Source organism: Citrus clementina, unplaced genomic scaffold, assembly GCF_000493195.1.
Source record: "Citrus clementina cultivar Clemenules unplaced genomic scaffold, Citrus_clementina_v1.0 scaffold_2, whole genome shotgun sequence".
NCBI classification, from domain to species: domain Eukaryota; kingdom Viridiplantae; phylum Streptophyta; class Magnoliopsida; order Sapindales; family Rutaceae; genus Citrus; species Citrus x clementina.
The window spans coordinates 27,785,558-27,805,848 of NW_006262688.1; the positions used below are offsets into that span (position 1 = coordinate 27,785,558).

The window sequence follows — 20,291 nt, forward strand, 5'->3', positions numbered from 1 at the left end:
AAAAATGCGCAAAGGGGAGCGAAGGATAGCACAGTGACCAGTACATATCTTAATGTGCCCATTTGTTTAATGTCTTGAAAGAAATTTCTGTGGCAAAAATGTGCAAAGGGAAGCAAAGAATAATTCTTCGATAAATGCTGAATCTGCAAACGGACAAGAGTGATTTCATTAAAGCTAAATATAGATTACATGATTAATTGATTATTAATTAGTTAAGGTGACAAGTTGCATCGTTACAAAACTGCAAAATCAAAAAAATAAAAACAAAATCCATTCCATATTTGTTTTTTTGATAAGATTCGTGTTACAATATAATCAGTACTATTTTTTTGATAAGATTCGTGTTACAATATAATCAGTACTTGAAAGTATCAAATAATAATGTATGCACATGCACTTACATTTCAATTACTTAATAGATGATTTTGGCTTAATGCAGTTACATGTACCACATATATTCTTCAATCTTCCAACCACAACAATGGATAATAGTAGCTGCTATAAGTTGGTAGACACAAAACCAATGACATTGAAAATCTAATCATTCAGTACACTATAAAGATGTGCCTCCATAACTTAACCTAAGCCATGTTTCTCACATCCAAGATTCAATTGTACAGTGGGACAACAAGGAGATATGTTCTCATTCAACAAAAAAGTGATGGTAGATTAGTCCTGGCAACAAACAAGGATTAGACTTCTTGGGTTGCTAGGTTGATATGTGATAACTTCAAAGAAATCCTAGGGTGTAATTTCATTGACGTACTTGTTAAGTGATGCTTCAGCAGATCATCTGTAGCAGATTAATAATTCCATTCTAACCACTTCCATCAAGTTCTCCATGAGAAAGAACGTGTGCCATGTATTTCTGCAAGTATAAAACAAAGTGAATAAGTTAGCAAGCATTGGGGCAACTAAATCTACATCTATGCAGATGCTATAAATGGGTACAAGCTCCGACATTTCATTTTAGCTACTGTTAATAAACAAAATCAGAAAAGTAGACAAGACTTGTAACATTGACAGAGACGTAGATGAACTGGAAAACAAAAGCCTAGTTTCTTCTGCAACAAAAATGAAGCACTTATTCCTTTAGGTCAGGAAACACTTTGAGATTGATAATTTTGGGGTTGGAAAGTGAAGGCAACTAATAGGCATGTAAGGAGTAGGCCTATGAATTAATGCATTATAGCCGAAATGCATTGCTTCCATACAGAAAAATTGCGATTCTTACCAGCTTTCCTTTTCATGAAAGAGGATAAAAGCTACACAGTACAAAGAATAGTGCCACTCAAACAAGGAGCATAAATTGGAGGTTCTCAATTCATACTCATATTTAACCTCAGTTGCACTAGTTGATGAGGATGCTGGTCAAGTTTCATGTTTATTTGCATCATACAGTTTAGAACACAAAAACTTAAAACATACAAGGCTTTTCAATATCACTGTTGTTCAAAGTGTAAAATGTAAACTAACAATCAACATGGCATTTCTTAATCTTCTCACCCAAATTGAGTAGAGGCAGTTAAATTCAGTATTTATTCATAAAAGGAAGCTCTATTCAGGACGCTATTACTTGTCCTTTTAACCTCCCCATCCACAATAATGCAACCAAACTTATAGTCCATCACAAGAACTCTAGAACTTACTGCATGATAAGCATATGGATCTTTCCCTTGACGCTCAAAGTGCTTAGCCATGATGCAATATTCAATTGGACCCCACTCTTCCGATTCAAAACAGTTGCCAAGAGCAGCTTTGTATAACTACAAATCAGATGTAATATCCAAAAGAAAACAAATATGAAGCAGCCATATAAATTAATTTTTTACAACCATAAAACAAGACCTTGCAAATGAAATGCTCACAAACCTTAGTTGTGTCTGTTAAGAGCTCAGTTCCAGCTGGGTATGATGCATAGAATTGGTCGCCTCTAGAATAACCAGCTCTAGTCCTGCAACGCCAAGAACGAAGAAAGTCCACCAAACAAAATGAGCAAAAACAACAAAAACACCTAACAAAACAATTAGAAACAACAATTTTGCAAGAAAAAAGTACCAAAAGTGATTAACCCCACCAATGACAAAAAAGCTAAAATAACAAAAACAAAAAATGAAAAGAGTAAGGGAAACATTAACATAAAAATAACTCAGATACAGTTTAACATTGTTAACGAATTTTAGAAAGCATGTGTGACTCACGTGTTGTTAGTGTAGGCATAGCTCAATACAGCAACAAAGCAGTAGAATCCAGTATAAGATACAATCCTGCGGAACTTTTGAATCTTGAGAATTTCTTTGCACGTTTCGTAGAGCATCATGTTTAATGGTATTACAAAATGTTACTTGAAAATAGAAATTTCTCTAAAGAGTTGCTGGTGCAGGCATTATATCGAACACCTTGTGTGCGTAATAGCCACGACGCTGCCCACCGCGATAGCTAATCACAATTTTCCAAAATGCAGTGGTTATTTTTATCGATAGGCGGTACCCACGGAGCCCAAAAGAGAAAGGCAAAAGCAAACGTAAATTGGAAATTGAGTTTTATCGCTTGGATCCCCGAGTTTCTGCAGTATACTTTAACCAAAGCCACAGTTTGCCCATTTTACTAAGAGGTCCCCGAGCCCGTCAGCGCGGTTCAATTACTGGCTTACTGCCTGACCCTGTAAGCATGATTATTTAACCAGGCCTCTGCATTCCGTAGGTATACTAAAAACGCCCCTAAATCATTTTTACTTTTATTAAATGTTTAATATTTATATTTAAAATAAATAACTATTTTTGTAATATTTTAAAACACAAATTAACAATTTTTTTTTCTTTTCAATTACTGCTTGTAAATATGAATAACAATTATTAGCATTCAAATCAACAAATCTTAATATCTCACGTGTGTTAAGATTTGTATGAATTATTTAATCAACAATTACAAGTTTACAACTATGATTATTTATAATTGTCTTTGAAGTAATAAGACATTTGAAAAAGAATAGAACTATACTTTCAGAGTAATATTTCATCATTGGTTAATCTCCGGTGAGATTGACATTTATTCAATAGATAATGAGAAAAAAATAATTTAAGTTATTAAATTAACTATTCTATAAGTAAATGTCATATTTGGTATTTAGGTTGAAAAATATTAAAGTGTAGCATTGCTTGTTGAAAAATTATTGCGTTTATTAAACTTGAGTAGGTATATTATCGACGAAAGTAGAATTTTGAACCACATTTTTTGTCATATTAACATAAAGTACCTATTATATTTAAACCGACAGTAGGATATAAAATCTATTTCGACGTCAAATTGAAAGCTTAAACCATTCATCCAACTAAAAGTTTATAATTACCGAATAAAGAAAAAACCACATTCTTTGCACTGCGAACAATAAGATAAAAGTGAATTATAAAAGAAAATGCTTGATAATTAATTGGAGTTCATGTCCAGTTGAGCATTACATATAATATCTCGGTGCATATTTTTCTTTCAATGAACATGATCTTTTGTTGCAATTTGAACCAAACTTCAACTAGATGTCTAAATGGGCCATTATTTTCAATTTTTCTATTGTTTGCCCGAATTTGGAAGTATCATTGTTTGCACGATCAATGACTCAAATCGTGCGTACTCAATAGTCAATACAAATAAAAAATCACCGAGTCTTAGCCGCCAGCTTCAGTTTCTACACTTTCATGGTTATAACGAACAGTTCACATTTTGTCATCTCTTGTCCACAAAAAACAGCCAAAAGTCCAAAGATGCTTTTCTCAAAAGCATTAGACACGAACCATCATCTCTCTATATTACCAGAGAAACTCAAAGCCAGAAAAACACTGAACTGCCCATACCCAAAATGAAGTCAACAACCACCATTTACTTTCTCTTCTGCTTCTTCTTCTTCCTCCATCACTCTCCATCCTCATCATCACTTCTCCCTAAAGAAGCCTTACCTACCAAATCCGGCTACCTGCCGGTGAACCCCGCCACGGGCTCAGCCATTTTCTACGCTTACTATGAAGCCCAAACACCTATTACTTCGTCCCTCTCCCAAACCCCGCTTCTCATTTGGCTTCAAGGCGGCCCTGGCTGCTCTTCCATGACGGGTAACTTTCTTGAGCTTGGCCCTTGGCGTGTTACTCTCTCTCAGAGGCAAAACGCCGAACAACTTTCTCTCAAACCCAATCCGGGTTCTTGGAATCGCATTTTTGGTCTTCTTTTCATTGATAATCCCATTGGAGCTGGGTTTAGTTTTGCTGCAACAAATGATGAAATACCGAGAGATCAAATTTCTGTTGCTAAGCATCTTTTCGCTGCGATTACTGGGTTTATTAATTTAGACCCTTTGTTCAAAAATAGACCTGTTTATATTACTGGTGAGAGTTATGCCGGAAAGTATGTTCCTGCAATTGGGTATTTCATATTGAAGCAAAATAAGCAATTGCCGTCGTCAAAAAGAGTGAACTTGCAAGGAGTTGCTATAGGTAACGGGTTAACTGATCCGGCGACTCAAGTTGCCACTCATGCTCTCAATGCTTACTTTTCGGGGTTGATTAACGAGAGGCAAAAGGATGAACTGGAGAAAGCCCAAGGAGAGGCAATTAGGCTGGTTAAAATGGGGAATTGGAGTGAGGCAACAAATGCAAGAAATGAGGTCTTGGATTTGTTGCAAGACATGACAGGTTTAGCAACTTTGTATGACTTTAGTAAAAAAGTTCCTTACCCAACTGAATTGGTTACTAGGCTTTTAAGGATAGATGAGGTTAAAAAGGCCTTGGGAGCTAAGGAAACCATAGTTTTCGAAGACTGTAGTGATGTCGTTGGGGAAGCATTGCATGCAGATGAGATGAAGAGCGTGAAGTTCATGGTGGAATTCTTGGTGAGAAACACTAAAGTTTTGTTGTACCAAGGGCATTTTGATTTGAGAGATGGTGTGGTGTCAACCGAGGCTTGGGTGAAGACAATGAAATGGGAAGGAATTGAGAGCTTCTTGATGGCTGAGAGGAAAGTTTGGAAAGTGAAAGAAGAGCTTGCTGGGTATGTGCAGAAATGGGGTAATTTAAGCCATGTTGTTGTTTTGGGTGCTGGGCATCTTGTGCCTACGGATCAGCCATTGAATTCTCAGATAATGATTGAAGATTGGGTTCTTGACAAGGGCTTGTTTGCTGCCAATCATCATAAGAAGCCACCTCCATCCAGTTTCAGATTACTCTGAAGAAATTACATCATGTCATATGCTTCTAGTGCTATAATTTATTCTTGTATCGAGTGAATTCTGCAACCTTTATTCTATTCCCACTGAATAAACTCAAGCAGCTTTAATTACAATTGATTATGTTCCACTAGCAATCATATCAAGTTTTGAGCATGAAAGCAAAAATCAAAATGTTAATCCCCTTTCGAAAAAAACCTTTGGGAAAAAGAAAAACATCGAAATATTGACATGTAATGGCGTTTGGAGGCGGATTTGTGAAGGAGAAATGAAGGGGGTTGTGTGAGATATGACTTCCACAAAACAACCCCAATCAAAGCACAAAATCCGTACTATGATGCCATAAAAAAGATTTAATGTAAACGGGGCTTCAAAAGGCAGGGCATCCTGCAGAAAACCTGCAGGCTTTTTCAGAGCCATTGATTTGTACTGCTCTTCCCCGATTTGCCTTCCGCCCCCATCTTCCGGATTTACTGAGAAAAACACAATCAGAGAAAGAAGAAATCACATGTTTCTCGTTCATATTACTGCTATCGGTCGGCGTTTATAAGAGAAAACATAGAGTGGACGAGCAAAACCCTAGGCTGTAGATCGGTGCTTATAAAGGTTGATGGTTGATTCGACTCGACATCACGTGAGCTCACGTGAGGCCTAAGACTCCGCTATGTTGATTTCTTCTTCTTTTTTTTTTAAATACTAAGCGACAGGGGTGCATGTTGATGTTATTCTAATTAATTCATAATTTTAATATTATTTAAAAAAAAATTAAGAGTTTATTATGTGGTAAGTAGTGGTGATCACTAAATCATTTTTTAGTAGCAAATGCAAGTTACAGAAAAATGGATAATATTTTTTTTCTACTAAAAGGAAAGAAACACAAATCGAAGGGAACAGGCCATCGCCAGAAGATTAAAATCAGCTTGGCGCAGGGGGAAACCGAACTCTCTCAGTGCAGCAACTGACCCGTTTCCCGTTTGTTTTCGGTCGTAGAGATAGATATTAAAGCATCTCCCGCCTCTTGTCTTGATAACCTTTCTTTGTTTCTTTCTTATTTTTTGGACATTACTCTGCTGTAGCGGGTACACACCACTCCAAATTCAGCAACTGGAAAATCAGGGCTATTACTTCCCTGTAACACTCTCTTCATCTCTTCAATTTCCACGTTTCCATCACAAAAATTCGAAATTTATTTTTTTCAAATAAAAAAGAATTCATTTTCAATTTATGAGTGTTAGTGTTTTTGCGGGTGATGGTCGTTTAGGCATGTCCAGTTGTTTGCTGTAAATTCGTTTCAAAATGGCGCTCACTGTTGCAGTTTCGCAGTCGTGTGGCATGGTGTCTTTCCCTTTTCCCTTATTAATTCTTTGTATTTCACACGATTGACACTTTAAATGGTTTAATGATGCCTCTGATGATCATTTTTTCCCCCCAGTGTTTTGGTGGGAAACAGTTGAGATGTGCTATAATCTTGAAAGCTGGGAGAGGCTGTAGGAATGTGTTGGGTACAAATATGAGGTAATTTTTAACCATTTGAAAGTCCAAATGTATTCTCCAATACACAATTTATTACATTTTTGGATTTGGTTCGAGCATGATAGGGTTGTGATTTTGCTTTTCTCTCAGGTTTAGTAACTTCCTCCTCCCTAAAATACCAAAAAATTGTTCTCGATCTAAGCATAAATATGCTGAATGTATGTTGAAGTTGGTGGAGCCATATGACGAGTCAAGCATTCCTCAGCCTAAGTTGCTAAAAAAGGTAAATTAATGTGTATATATACCATTGGGAGTGGTTTACGCAAGTTTTAATGCCATAAATATCAAAGCTTGTATAGTTATTGCTGTTGAATATCACCATCATGTCAATGTTATTATTGTTCTTGTTGTAATAATCACCATCATCATTACTAGCAGGAAAGAATCATCGTCATTATCATTTGCCAATGTCTTCAGCTTTACTATTTTGGATTTTCTGTTTTTCATGTTCCAAAAGTAACTATTCATAAATTGCAATCTCCCTTACTTGTAGGCATCAGTTGTCATGGGCTATGACAGTCTTAATGATTTGTTTAAGTACGGAAGAGCAGATAAAGATGCCATGGATGATTTTGACATCTCCTTGGCTTGTAAAAGATTTCCGTGCATCACATTGGGTAGCACTCCTCCAGTTGGATTGTATGATGAGACCAAAGCAGGTGGCTCTGAAATGAAGAGCCTCTTAGCAGATCAAAGTTGTGAAGCAGTTGTCTCTAATCCTATGGATGCGGAGTTGCGGGTTGATAGATTTGGTCTTTCTGAAGCATGGCCTTCTCTATATCCTGCCCTTCCAAATGTGAGCTCTTCCATTGTCAGAGAGGGAAGTTCTTTAGATTTTGCTTTATCTCCTCAGTCCATGTCATTAGAAACTGAAGAAAAATTGAATCCTTTGATTACTTTGTAGGAATCTTCTACCAGTTCGGAGGTTGGATCTCTACCAAGTGAGGCATCTATTGAGCCATTGCTTGATAAATGCATCAGTTGCGTGCCTGGATTAAGTAAGAGGCTCTATCACCAGCTGGAGAATTGTGGCTTTTATACGGTGGGTTTTTTGCAGATTATGTAGAAAATGCTGTCTAGATGTTACATTTGAGAAGAGAAGGCTTGGTTCACGTTGTTCTTTCTGTTTTTATGCAGTTGCGGAAACTACTCCACCACTTTCCTCGGACCTATGCTGATTTACAGAATGCACAGATTGATCTTGATGATGGACAGTACTTCATATTTATTGGAGAAATTATATCTTCCAGGTACTTGGGTGTAGCCTATAAACAATTAAGTTCATAATGCTCCGCATAAGTGGTTAGATTCTTATGCTTGGTCTTTTGGATGTCTTTTGTTTTGTTACTATCATCCAAGAAATCAAGGTAGTTGGGTGAATTGAAGCGCAAACAAAGCCTCTTGAATACACTCAAAGCAATCTCACTTACTAAGTAGATTACTTTTGGTGACCTAGATTGTTTTTGGTGGGGGGGGGGGGGGGGGGGGGATCACAGATGCTGTACATTCTGTTGAAGAAAGCAGATAAGCACAAGATCTTTTCATTTGTAATGAGTGTGTATGATACATTGATGTTAAAATGACTGTTTGTAAATATATCATATATGGGTGCAAGAAAGTCTTATTTTAAATCATCTCCTATGTCTCTATACTTGTTATATCCTCACTGTTGTTGGCTGGTTCTTTTCCTATGACTAACACTATACATTTAAATCTTGATATCTGTGAGGATTAATATACTAATTAGAACCATCTAATGCTTCTGTTCTTTATGTCTCCTTATTCTTTGGTTGTGTGAAATGTGACTTCTTGACATTCATATCTTGTATGATTTCTTGTTTTTATATCTCATGTACTATTCCTGTTATCTGATGCAGAGCATATTTATTGGAAATCTGTATTTAACTTTAATTTCTTGGATTGTAGATATTAGTATTTTTATTTTTATTTACGTGGTACTCATACTCTGACATTTATCCATCTCAGACTCGTGCAGTTATACCTGAGTATGCTTATGATCATACATTCTCTATTATAACATATGCTTAGTGTAGATATCTTAATTGTAAATGAGTACATTTTTATTTTGATATTGACTGATATGCCACTTCGGCAGGGGAATGAAAGCAGGTTGTTCTTTTTCATTTCTTGAGGTGATTGTTGGTTGTGAGATCGCAGACACAGAAACAACTTCTGGAGATGAGGTTGTCAATATTGACAGTGGGCAAAAAAAGAAAATCTATTTGCATCTGAAAAAATTTTTCCGGGGCACTCGCTTTACTAGTATACCTTTCCTTAAAAGCATTGAGGGAAAGCATAAAGTGGGAGAGTTTGTATGTGTTAGTGGTAAGGTAAGCCTTTGGTTTTGTATCTTGCTGGCTGTTTTCCTTTCTCTTCATTGTTGTATGTTGTTATTTGTATCAGATGTTGCTGTATTGTTTGTGATCAATATCTAACATATATGATAGTGTGGAATTACTACTTCTTGCTACTCATTGTGTGTATATTGTTAGTAGTGGATATTGTTGTTGCTGAATTCTTGTAAATCTACTTAATTTCCCAATTTCCTTCATTGTGGAAGTCTTGTATAATGCTTGGGAGGAATACGGCAGCGTTTTTAAGCTATCAATGAAAGTGAATATTTGGAAATTTCAACAATCTAATTTCAATCTTCATTCACTTATTTCCTTTTTGTCATCATATTTTTTAAAATTTATTTTATATATTAGCATTGGCATGATATCGTTGTGGAGACTAGATAAGATTTTTGCATAAGACAACTGAGTTCTACATTATTCTTCTTGACAAATTAGATCACATAAGGGTACTAAGTAAAAGGAAAAAGGAAAATGGTAGCATTGGTGTCTGAACTGAAATGTTGTATGAGAATTTTTTGTGGCCTTCCACTGTTTATTTCTGGCTTTAAAAAAAGTTTTATGTGTTTTGACTTTCTACTATATATGACCTTTCTTTGACTAACAATGTCACTTTCTAATCCTAGTTGACAGACTATTGGTGAAAACTTAAGGTAGAGTTTTTCAAGTTTTATGCATTTTCTACAAGGCTACTAATTTTGCAAAATATAGAACAAGAAGAATACTTTAATTTAAGGTTTCAATTAACGATCATTTTTCTTTTGGGCATAACTTTGATATTGTCTTATCTATTAATTTAAGCTTTTAGTTTAGTGTCAATGTTAACATAGTACCAGCGCCAAACTGACTAAAAGGTCTTGTTTGAATCTCCCTGCATCATATTAATTAGTTTATAAGTAGTTGTGTTTGATTTTGCATTTGTTTTATGTTTGATTCATGTGACAACTGTGATAAGTGAATCCGTCTTGCAAATGAAGTAACATGTTGGAGGGTAATATTATAATTGGATCCTTGCCTAGAAGCTAAAATTTAAGTTCAGTAACTTTATAACATCAAAAACATAAGTTGGTTGACCTACTAACTACCAAAGTGGGATTACAAATATCTGGTGTTATAAAATTTTATTCTACATGAAAGGAATTTTGCTCTTTACTATTGGTTTGATTTCTAAGATGTTAATATTTGTCTTTGAGTACTTTATCTTTTTTCCCTTGTGACTTTTTTTTCACCAGGACTTATATGAAAATGTTGTACTTTCATCTAGGTGAGGGCTATGCGGTCTAATAATCACTATGAAATGAGGGAATATAATATTGATGTGCTGAAAGATGAAGATGACTTATCTCTTCGAGCAAAAGGGAGGCCATATCCAATATACCCTTCAAAAGGAGGCCTAAATGCAAGCTTACTTAGGGACACTATTGCGAGGTTTGTACCTCTCTCTCTTTTATGTAGTCTGCAATGCAATAGCATGCTAACTCTTTTACCGATACTTGACTTTGGAATTTATATCCCCAATTTTTTTTTTAAAATATCTGTTAAAGTTATTTGGTTTTTTATGCTTTTTGTATGGCAAAAATACTAGGCGGTTGTGAGCTTGTTGGGCACGACGGGCCTGTAGTTCTTATTCTTTCTTGTTCACATTAGGCCTATAAATATTATATATAGAGCATAGATGATTGGTAGAGGTTAAATTGGATTCATCGTTTGCAATATTTACTTTTCTCCCTCTATTCAGCCATTCCTTTTCCTTATTTCTTTTGTTTTAATATTTTATGTTTCAATGATTGCTATGTTGGCAAACAATACAACTAGACTTTTCTTGAACAACAATTTGTTGCTAATTTAAATTCAGCTGGGTCATTTGGCTGTGACATCTCACTTTTCTCCTTTTCTTGCATTTTACCTTCTTTCTAGATGTTTCTAAGAATCTATTTTAGTTCAAAGATTTTTGTTTCTGTGTTCCATTGTGCCAGGTCTGAGTTGAGTTTTTGGTAAAAAAAAATAATGCTTATCATGATTGTATTACATAATTGTCAGTTTGCTACTTGATTTGATGATTGTACTAGATAGCTGAATCCTACTTTAGTTTTCTGTTCTTTCGAGATCCCATCTCAATAAGCTGTCTGCCTACCCAAATGGAAAAAGGTGTGCATGTTGGCTGTTTGGTTCAATCTTTCTGGATATATGTCCTGATTTAGTGTTTAGTCTGTGAATAATTTGCTGGAAAGGGTGCAACAGGAGTAGGTTTTCTACTGTTTCATTAATTTAAGGTTCCTTAGGCTTGGAAATATTTTCCAGGTTTGTTAATCTACAGTTATATCAGTATATAGTTTTATCTTTTTTTCCTTTTTTAATTTCTTTCAGAGCCTTACAAGCGTTGCCTGCCAATTTTGATCCTGTACCCAAAGAAATCACTCAGGAATTTGGACTTTTGTGCCTTTTTGATGTAAGCAACTTTGCTTCTGTCCTTATTGATGTATTTATTTATTTTTTGGGTGAAAGAGAAGATGCAGGTTCGTTTAATATACAGTAAAAGTTTGGTGTCATTGCAGTCTGGTTTGTTATGAAAATATATATATATATATATATATATATATATGTATACACAAAATCTGTGTCTAATCTTATTTTATTTTTCTGAAATTGGCTATAAAAAATCTCATCTTGCATGGGTCAAATGGTTCATGATAAAATTGGTGCTTTTTCTAGGTTTGTCTAGGTCTTGTGTTTATAGTCAGGTTAAAACCGTAGCTCATTTTGGATAAGGCATGATGCACTCACCTGATCAGATGAGGCATTTTAGGGTGTGGATGAGGAAGCTTTTTGCTGCAATAAAAATCATCACAGTGCAGACCTAGCTGGCAGTTTCTATACCGTTCAAGTAAAATTTGAATAGATAGCCTATTACATTTGACGATAACCACAGATTTTCTTTTGTATGTATCGACTTTGTTTCTTTCCGTTCCCTGCATACTTTACGATAAAGATAAATGATTTTTTTTTTAAATACTGTAGGCCTACATGGGGATTCACCAGCCAAAACATATAGATGAGGCCGATTTAGCTCGCAAAAGGCTTATATTTGATGAGTTCTTCTACCTACAGGTTATATAAATTCATATTGGATTGTTGATTACTCAATCTTCAGGTTTATATTCCTTTTTCATATATTTTCTTGTAATTTGCATGAAATTGTTTGTATGGAGCCGCACAATGCCATGTTGCCAAAACATAGCTGAATTTAGCGTATGGTCCTCTCAGTTTTCTGTTCATGCTTTCCCTTGACATGGAAAATATTGAAAATTGATTTTAGTTAAGCTTAGGCGGTGTTTGTTTTTTTGTTTGAAATCTTAATAGACTTGAATTAGTGTAAATTCTAAATAGAGTTGAATGTCTAAATCTAAATGATATGTTTATTTTTTTGTCTAAATTTCTAAAAATAAGTATAAAGTTGTTTGTTTTTTCCACTTGAATAAATAATATCTCAAAGAATATTAATAAGATATTATTTTATCATAACATAAATCATGTTCTGGTGAATACAGAAAATATAAAGATAAAAATAATTATAATCTGCTACTATATTATCACAAGTTTTAGAGATGGATAATAATGCTAATTAGTAAGTTTTATTTGGGTAGGGATGAAAATAAATTAATTAGATAGGGGTATTGTGGAGATTATATTTTAATAATGTCATTTAGACTTTTTAGATTAAATGAAAAAAATAAAAATAAAAATGGCTTAATAACTTAAATGACTTAATGACTAAAAATTTTCATTAATTGAACAAAAAAAAAAAACTTAATGATTTCACTGATTGAAAATTAGTCAATTAAGTCATTAAGTTAAAAAAACAAACAGCCCCTTAGTTTTTTTAGAGTCATTCAAGATTTTGGGTCTAAATTAAGTGAAATTTCTCTTTTTTTTTTCTTTTCTCTTTTTCCCCTCATGACAATATAGTATGTTTTTGGCTTTGTTCTCTTTGTTTAATTATTCTGGGGGAGATGGAGTGATGGACCTTTGTAGCTAAGATATCTTAGTCAGTATCTTCTCTATTATAGTTTTTAGTTGATGCTAAAACATATCAAAGTTAAAAACATTCTAAATTATTCTTCTGTTAGAATTACAAACTACAACATCTCATGTTTATGATTATAAGTTGAACAATTTATTTCATTTGTAGGGCCAGCAACTCAGAGTTTCAGCATTTCAAGTTTTCTACTCTTAAATAGTAACTGTCACAATTTATCAACTTTCTTTGCACCGTGGCCCACCGAAACAGATAGGATGAATTCATTTTATAAGATTATTAAAAATGTACCTAATTTCTGATGAGAATGATTTATTACATTATTAAGGCATTTTTTGCCAACTATTTGCAACAGTGATTTCTTTAACTCCTAATTCTCCATTCAATTGGTGGACTTGCTGATTGTGGTTCTACATTTTTTATCTATTGGTCATTTATAGACTATAATTTATCCAGATTATCTTTCTCTGCAGTTAGGACGCTTATATCAAATGCTTGAAGGTCTTGGTACACAATTTGAGAAAGAGGGATTGCTGGATAAGTACAGAAAACCTAGATTAAATGCTGCATATATGGAGGGATGGTCCAGTCTGACCAAGAAACTTTTAAGAGCTCTTCCTTATTCCCTTACGTCTAGTCAGCTAAGTGCCATTTCAGAAATTATATGGGATCTCAAGCAACCAGTTCCTATGAATCGGCTTTTGCAGGTTTGAATTTAACATGAATACTGCTATTCTTTCATTATTCTCTAATTTATTTTTTTCGAGAACAAATGCTTCATAAATTAAAGTCCCTGTTACCTTCTTATTAAAAAAAAATACCAGTTACCTTGAACATAAGAGAAACAGGGAAATGAAAGGGAAATGGCTGGATACAACCTAAAATGAAAGAAAATGAAGGAAGAATGAATTTGAGTATTCAGCATCTCAACAGGCTGCTCATCAGGAACACGGTCCAAATTAAAGCATGGTGGGAAGCATCCTTGTCATGTCTCTGTTAGAATAACTGAGAGTCTGGTGAAAGTCTAGTTCTGTTAGAATAACTGAGAGTCTGGTGAAAGTCTAGTATTTAATCCAGGAAAGAAATAATTTTTCCTATGCCAACGTTAAGCTGCAATTGTATTTTCTGGTTACTTTGATTGGGTGTGTAACTGATATTTCTAAAAACTGAAGAATTTTTGCAATTGGTAATATGATGATGCTTTTCTTTAGGGTGATGTTGGATGTGGTAAAACTGTGGTAGCTTTTTTGGCTTGCATGGAGGTTATAGGCTCTGGTTATCAGGTTAGTCTCTGTAATCTTCTTATATAATTTCAAATTTTGTTTCGAAAAACTTACTAATCTTTTTCATCATGATGTTTAGCATTTATTGCCTTAACTCATTTCTTTTTCATGGTATGTATCTGTGATGTAAAAGTTACTTTGTTCGAGGTCTTCTCATTTGGATAGTTTAGTTCATAATGATGGTCGTCAGATTCAGTGTCTTTTCTTCAGGCAGCTTTTATGGTTCCAACTGAGTTGCTTGCAACCCAGCACTATGAGCACTTGCTTAAATTGCTAGATAATATGGAGGAGGACGAGCACAAACCTAAAATTGCCTTACTAACAGGTTCAACACCAGTAAAACAATCCCGGATGATCCGTAAGGCATGCACAATTTTCCAATATGTTTTCTTGATGTTAGAATTATTTTCATGTTCTTGTTGTGACCTTATGGGTTGATTTGACAGGATCTTCAAACTGGAGATATCACTCTGGTCATTGGAACCCATAGTTTAATTGCTGAAAAAGTTGAATTTTCTGCTTTACGCCTCGCTATTGTGGATGAACAACAACGCTTTGGTGTGGTACAGAGAGGCAGATTTAACAGTAAGGTTGTCTGCATCCCTTTGCCTTGGATGACAGTTTCTAACTTTCTGTGAAAATAACTATTGCATGTCATTCTACAATTCTGCTGAGATCCATGAATTTTCTATGTGCTCATTTTCATTCTGATTTTGGTTGTTATTCATTATTGCATGTCGCAAACAAATGACAGTTTTCTTTATTTTTTGTACTTATTGGAATGATGAGTCTTTGATGATGTTTCAGAATTTCTCCACCATAATTTGTGCATTAATAGCTGACTGTTTTTGTGATTCAAATCATTTGATTGTGAGGACATGAATAGAGTTCTGCTTTATGTTGTTAAGTGTTAAAGATAAAAGTTCGATAAATTTTTTTAGAGTTTTTTCATTATTTTGCCTTCTGCAATGCATTGCCTTTCCCATCCTCTCTATCCTACTCCATTGAACCCATCCTTTCATCTCCGGTATCTTGCCTTTTTTTTTTCTCAACATGAGCTTTGTAGGGTAAATTGACAAGTCCATGCAAACACAGAGGTTGTAGGCTGCATACCTTTTGGTGAAATTTTGTTTTATTCTGCTGGGTAGAGATTTTTTTTTGGTACAGTGTTTGCATGGTTTTGAATATGGGACTTTTGTCCTTGTTATATGGATTTTTGGTACCTCTCTGAATAGTTTCTGTTACTAATATAATCTTTTGTTTCAGAGGAAAAAGAAAAAATTGACTCTAATAATGTTAACTACTGCATTGGGTGTGACGGGATGTAATCAATTGTTTCCATTCCTGTAAGCACTGCAAGATCTGATTATCCACTGACCCTGTGCTTTACTTCACTGGGATATAGGAATATATTTATCTTAACATTTGAACTAAGAAACCATGTCAAATAAGAGATCATTACCATTTCAAGCTAGAGTTTAAAGGAAAGAAGGGATAATCTGAAACTTCTGACTGCACACCAGGATTTGCTTTTGTATTGCTATTTATGGTAATGGAATATCTCATTCCATTATCTTGTGAATTTCACGAAAATAGTCATAAATTATTTTGTCCACCCATCTCTTGATGTTGATGAGTATTTGCTGAATTTTCAATTTCAATTAAAGTGTCCAAGATTATCAACAAATGTTTATAGATGTTTCCAGGAGGTGCCTTGTTGCTATAGTTTGCTGAAAATTACCCAACACTAACATTTTCAGTCGATATCCTTGTATTTGTAGTCCTTGAGATATAAATTTTCTATGTATTCTGCTTTTTCATTTTCCAAAATCAATTAATTGAGAAACCTAAATCTTGCAGTTATATTATACCTCCATGAGTTCAGGTATGGCAATGGTTAATTCAGACGGGTCTCCAAAAGATGATCAACATATGGCTCCTCATGTTCTTGCCATGTCAGCCACTCCTATCCCAAGAACACTTGCTTTGGCATTATATGGGGATATGTCCTTAACACAGGTGTGAGCACTTATGGTGGTTGTGATTTTCTAAAATTATATCATTTCGAACAACTCATGAATTTGGATTCGCTGTAACTTCTCAAATATTATAAAGTAGACTATAGGTATAACACTCCCTAAATTTTTCAAAGATGGGTATGGTGCAGTGGTCCGCCCATATGATACTTTCGAGAACAGAAGTATGGGTTTTTAGTTGAGTTTTGAATTTGTATTGTGAATATTGGGGCTTGAGGATGAGAAGAAAAAGAAGAGAACGTTTAGACAATAGGTTAGCATTCTTAGTCCCTCACAACATATTTTACTTATGAGGCTGATAATAAGAAATTATGAGGATACTAACTAAACAAACGAAGTAAACTAAACTCTTTACGTATTTAACAGACAGGAAGATATATTTTGTTTGAGTTCAATTTACTATTTTTGATATGAATGAATTTTTGTTTATTGATGATAAACATTCGTTTCTCAGTGAAAGAAATTTCTGACAAAATACCTAATAAAGAAGGAAAATTTGACAACGAACATTATTTATTACCATCCTAATAACATTACTTTGTCTTGTTTTGTCCAATGACAGATAACTGACTTACCTCCAGGAAGGATACCTATCAAGACCTACATCATTGAAGGAAATGAGAAGGGCTATGAGAATGTGTACAAGGTAATCGTCCTTCTGCTTCAAACCTTTCTTCCTAGTTTTTCAGGGGATTAGGATTTTTTTCCTCATCTGTTTTCTTTCCCCATTTTAGCTGTTGGGGCCTCTCTTCTGCATTTGTGTCTGCATTTGTAGAGTTTAATACGTAAAATTGATGGTAAATGCTTTATTGATGCATTATGCTGTAAGATCAATGATAATATTACTTTCATTTTATAAATTTTCTGATGTTATAAACATTCCTTGTAATAGATGATGCTTGACGAACTGCAATCAGGTGGAAAAGTGTACCTTGTGTATCCTGTCATTGAACAATCTGAGCAGTTGCCCCAGCTCCGTGCTGCTGCTTCAGATCTTGAAACTATATCTCAAAGATTTCAGGATTACAGCTGCGGGTTGTTGCATGGGAAAATGAAGAGTGACGAAAAAGATGAGGCTTTAAGACGGTTCAGATCTGGCGAGACACATATATTGCTTTCCACTCAAGTAATTGAGATTGGTGTTGATGTTCCAGATGCATCTATGATGATTGTTATGAATGCTGAGAGATTTGGAATAGCTCAGTTACACCAACTTAGAGGACGGGTTGGACGTGGAGTGAGGAAATCGCAATGCATATTAGTAGCATCTTCCACTAGTAGCCTAAGCCGGCTGAAAGTGCTGGAGAAATCATCAGATGGATTTTACTTGGCAAATATGGATCTTCTTTTACGTGGGCCCGGCGACTTACTTGGTAAGAAACAGTCAGGACACCTTCCTGAGTTTCCTGTTGCCAGATTGGAAATAGATGGAAATATTTTGCAAGAGGCTCATATGGCTGCACTGGTAAATTATTAAGCTCTTCTCTCCCTTAGTACTTAAAAAAATTTTGTTCTGTATTTCAATTTCTTTGCAAAATAGATGTGGACTGCTACTCAATGAAAGGACATATTAGTAGTAGACTAGCGCATGTGGCTGAAGGTTTTATAAGTTCTTTCTACAGAGAAGTTGGGACAAAAGTGTTCCAAAGTTCAATGTAGGAGGGACACAATCTGCGCAAGATTGGTAGTTGTCGTATATTTGTTTTGATTTTGTTCACATATTGTTATGGATGCTCCAGTTCATGATATCTGACAAGAATTCGGTCTGTTACATGCAGAATGTTTTAAGTAAATCTCATGACCTAGAACAATTCCCAGCACTTAAAGCCGAGCTTAGCATGAGACAACCACTCTCTCTTTTTGGAGATTGAAGTAGAACCGGGCAGAACCTAGAAAGTTCTGGAAAATGATCATCTGATAGCAAACTCTAAACTCGTCATGGTGCACTTGGCATGCTTTTTGCAGTTAACTATCGAGTTTGTGTACGATGTTGTAAACGGTTGAGCTTCCATATTGAACATTGCAGTGATGGTACCAACACCTATCATCAATGCTGTATTTTGTTGTTCTATATTTGTGAACATATGAGCTGCAGATGAGGATGGAATGTAACTTCTTGTTAGACCAAAAAGTATTTTTTTTCCCTGGAAAACAGCAAATACTTGCACTGTTTAAATGTTTCAGAGATGAATATTTCTTGATTTGTTCTATTAACCTTTTTTTTTTCCTCCGTTTGTCTCTTTCATTTCTTATTTAGTGGCCGGAGCCTGAAAGGATTGTAGGACGCCTAGCAAAAATAAATGAAATTTCAGTTGATATTATTGTGAGATTTCATATATTTGATTATTGGTATCATTTGCATTATTGTCAAGTAGCTTTATTGAATATATTTGTTCGCGATAAAATATCTTAATTGCAAACTCGCCCATTCATCTACATTTTTCATGTGGCATTAGATTCTGCCGAGACATATTTGTATCATGTAATTGTTAAATATTCTTTTGTCTAAGCATAATGATGGATACAAATGTAAAAGCCGAATGGGTATTCATTACAAGTTGATCTATTGATGACACAGTACGTGAAAAAAGCATACCCAAACATTGATAGTTTATTTGAGTTTCATAAATAAGATGAATGATTGTGTAAAATAAATTTTGCCAGCACTAGTTTAACATTGACTAAAGTTTGTCTCCCACATTATATGGATTTGACAGACAACAAAGCCAAAAGTGCCCACAACTGGCATGCCCTTTGCATGGTACAAATGAAAATGATTAATAAATAGAAAAGGGATTATCTCAGCTATTCAAATCTTATCATTGAATAGTTGTAAAACTTAGTTAATCAATAAAGGGTGTGTTTGGAACATGAAATTATGGGGAATTAAAACATTCTTCACATTAGCTTAATACCAATACTATATTTGAAAAGAAATTGCAAGGAATTAAGAGTCAGCTGCTACCTAGTAAGTTTCTTCTGATCTGATTTGTGCATCCCTGACTTTTATGAGAGATTGAGTTAAGCGGCCCTTCTCCGGCCTCATAAGCTTTGGTTGGTAAGGTCCACTTATGAGTTATGAAATGAAAGCAAAGCCATAGAAGGGTGCTTTCCCCGGTCTCGTCAACAACCTAACCGTTCATCCCCTTTCCTCAAAGTGCCCCTAGCAGGTGCGACATTGAGGACAGTGCCCCGCTTGTTCGCATCGGTCTTTCCAATCAGTGTTATACCATTACCCGGGGGATTGACAAAGGGTTGGGTTTGGTTTGGTTTAGCATTTTGCTTTTGCTTCTTTTTTTTTTTTTGCTTTTTTTAATAATAATAAATAAATATAACTTTTTTAATATAATATTAATTTTATTTTTTTATTTTTACATCATAATTATTAATATAAATTTATTATTTATTATTCATTTTTTAATTTTTATTATATTAAAAATATAATCATATAATGTATTATTTAATTAAATAATAGTTAATATATAAAATTGATTAATATTTAATAAGTTAATATGACTAACAATAAGTACTTAAATAATATATAAAAATAAAAATATTACATTATTTAATTATATTATAGTAATTAATATATAAAAACTGATTATTATTTAACAATTTAATATAACTAATAAGAAATATTTATAGGTGAATAAATTTAAATAATATTAATTTAAAATTAATACCAATAAAAATAATAATGTAAAATATCATTACGTTATGATATTATTTAGAGATTATTTAACTAAATTATTTACTTCGATCTTTATTTCACATGTTATATATTTAGAAAATACTGAAAAATAAATGTAAGGCTACAAG

The 20,291-nt window shown here is 34.3% G+C and overlaps 3 protein-coding genes across 7 annotated transcripts; 2 read left to right on the top strand and 1 right to left on the bottom strand.

Annotated features, from left to right (window-relative positions):
* Window positions 1-9: 9 nt before the first annotated feature.
* LOC18053310 lies at window positions 10-2,613 on the bottom strand. 2 transcript variants are annotated; one of them, XR_002907168.1, is made up of 5 exons: window positions 2,202-2,613; window positions 1,873-1,954; window positions 1,650-1,766; window positions 767-868; window positions 10-143 (listed from the first exon to the last, which is right to left on the bottom strand). XR_002907168.1 is itself a non-coding variant. In XM_006448202.2 (4 exons), the coding sequence occupies exons 1-4, from the start codon at window positions 2,318-2,320 to the stop codon at window positions 818-820; spliced, it is 369 nt and encodes a 122-aa protein (XP_006448265.1). In that variant the 5' UTR covers window positions 2,321-2,613; the 3' UTR covers window positions 456-817. The 2 variants fall into 2 exon arrangements, 1 of the variants encoding a protein (XP_006448265.1); XM_006448202.2 differs by lacking the exon at window positions 10-143 and having other exon boundaries at window positions 456-868.
* A 923-nt stretch (window positions 2,614-3,536) lies between these two features.
* On the top strand, window positions 3,537-5,342 carry LOC18053311 (serine carboxypeptidase-like 50). Its single transcript, XM_006448203.2, has one exon. The coding sequence runs from the start codon at window positions 3,542-3,544 to the stop codon at window positions 5,210-5,212; it is 1,671 nt and encodes a 556-aa protein (XP_006448266.1). The 5' UTR covers window positions 3,537-3,541; the 3' UTR covers window positions 5,213-5,342.
* Window positions 5,343-5,970: 628 nt separating this feature from the next.
* Window positions 5,971-18,793, top strand: LOC18053312 (ATP-dependent DNA helicase homolog RECG, chloroplastic). Of its 4 annotated transcripts, XM_024190495.1 has the most exons (19): window positions 5,972-6,340; window positions 6,471-6,544; window positions 6,642-6,724; window positions 6,833-6,965; window positions 7,236-7,538; window positions 7,647-7,784; window positions 7,880-7,992; window positions 8,859-9,093; window positions 10,382-10,545; window positions 11,485-11,566; window positions 12,136-12,225; window positions 13,627-13,860; window positions 14,365-14,436; window positions 14,647-14,799; window positions 14,883-15,026; window positions 16,297-16,455; window positions 17,035-17,118; window positions 17,365-17,937; window positions 18,251-18,793. In XM_024190495.1, exons 2-19 carry the CDS (start codon window positions 6,506-6,508, stop codon window positions 18,341-18,343), a joined length of 2,892 nt encoding a protein of 963 aa, XP_024046263.1. In that variant the 5' UTR covers window positions 5,972-6,340; window positions 6,471-6,505; the 3' UTR covers window positions 18,344-18,793. The 4 variants fall into 4 exon arrangements, with proteins under 4 accessions (XP_024046264.1, XP_024046263.1, XP_024046262.1 ...); XM_024190496.1 differs by having other exon boundaries at window positions 5,971-6,544; window positions 14,883-15,021; window positions 16,322-16,455; XM_024190494.1 differs by having other exon boundaries at window positions 5,972-6,544.
* Window positions 18,794-20,291: the final 1,498 nt, after the last annotated feature.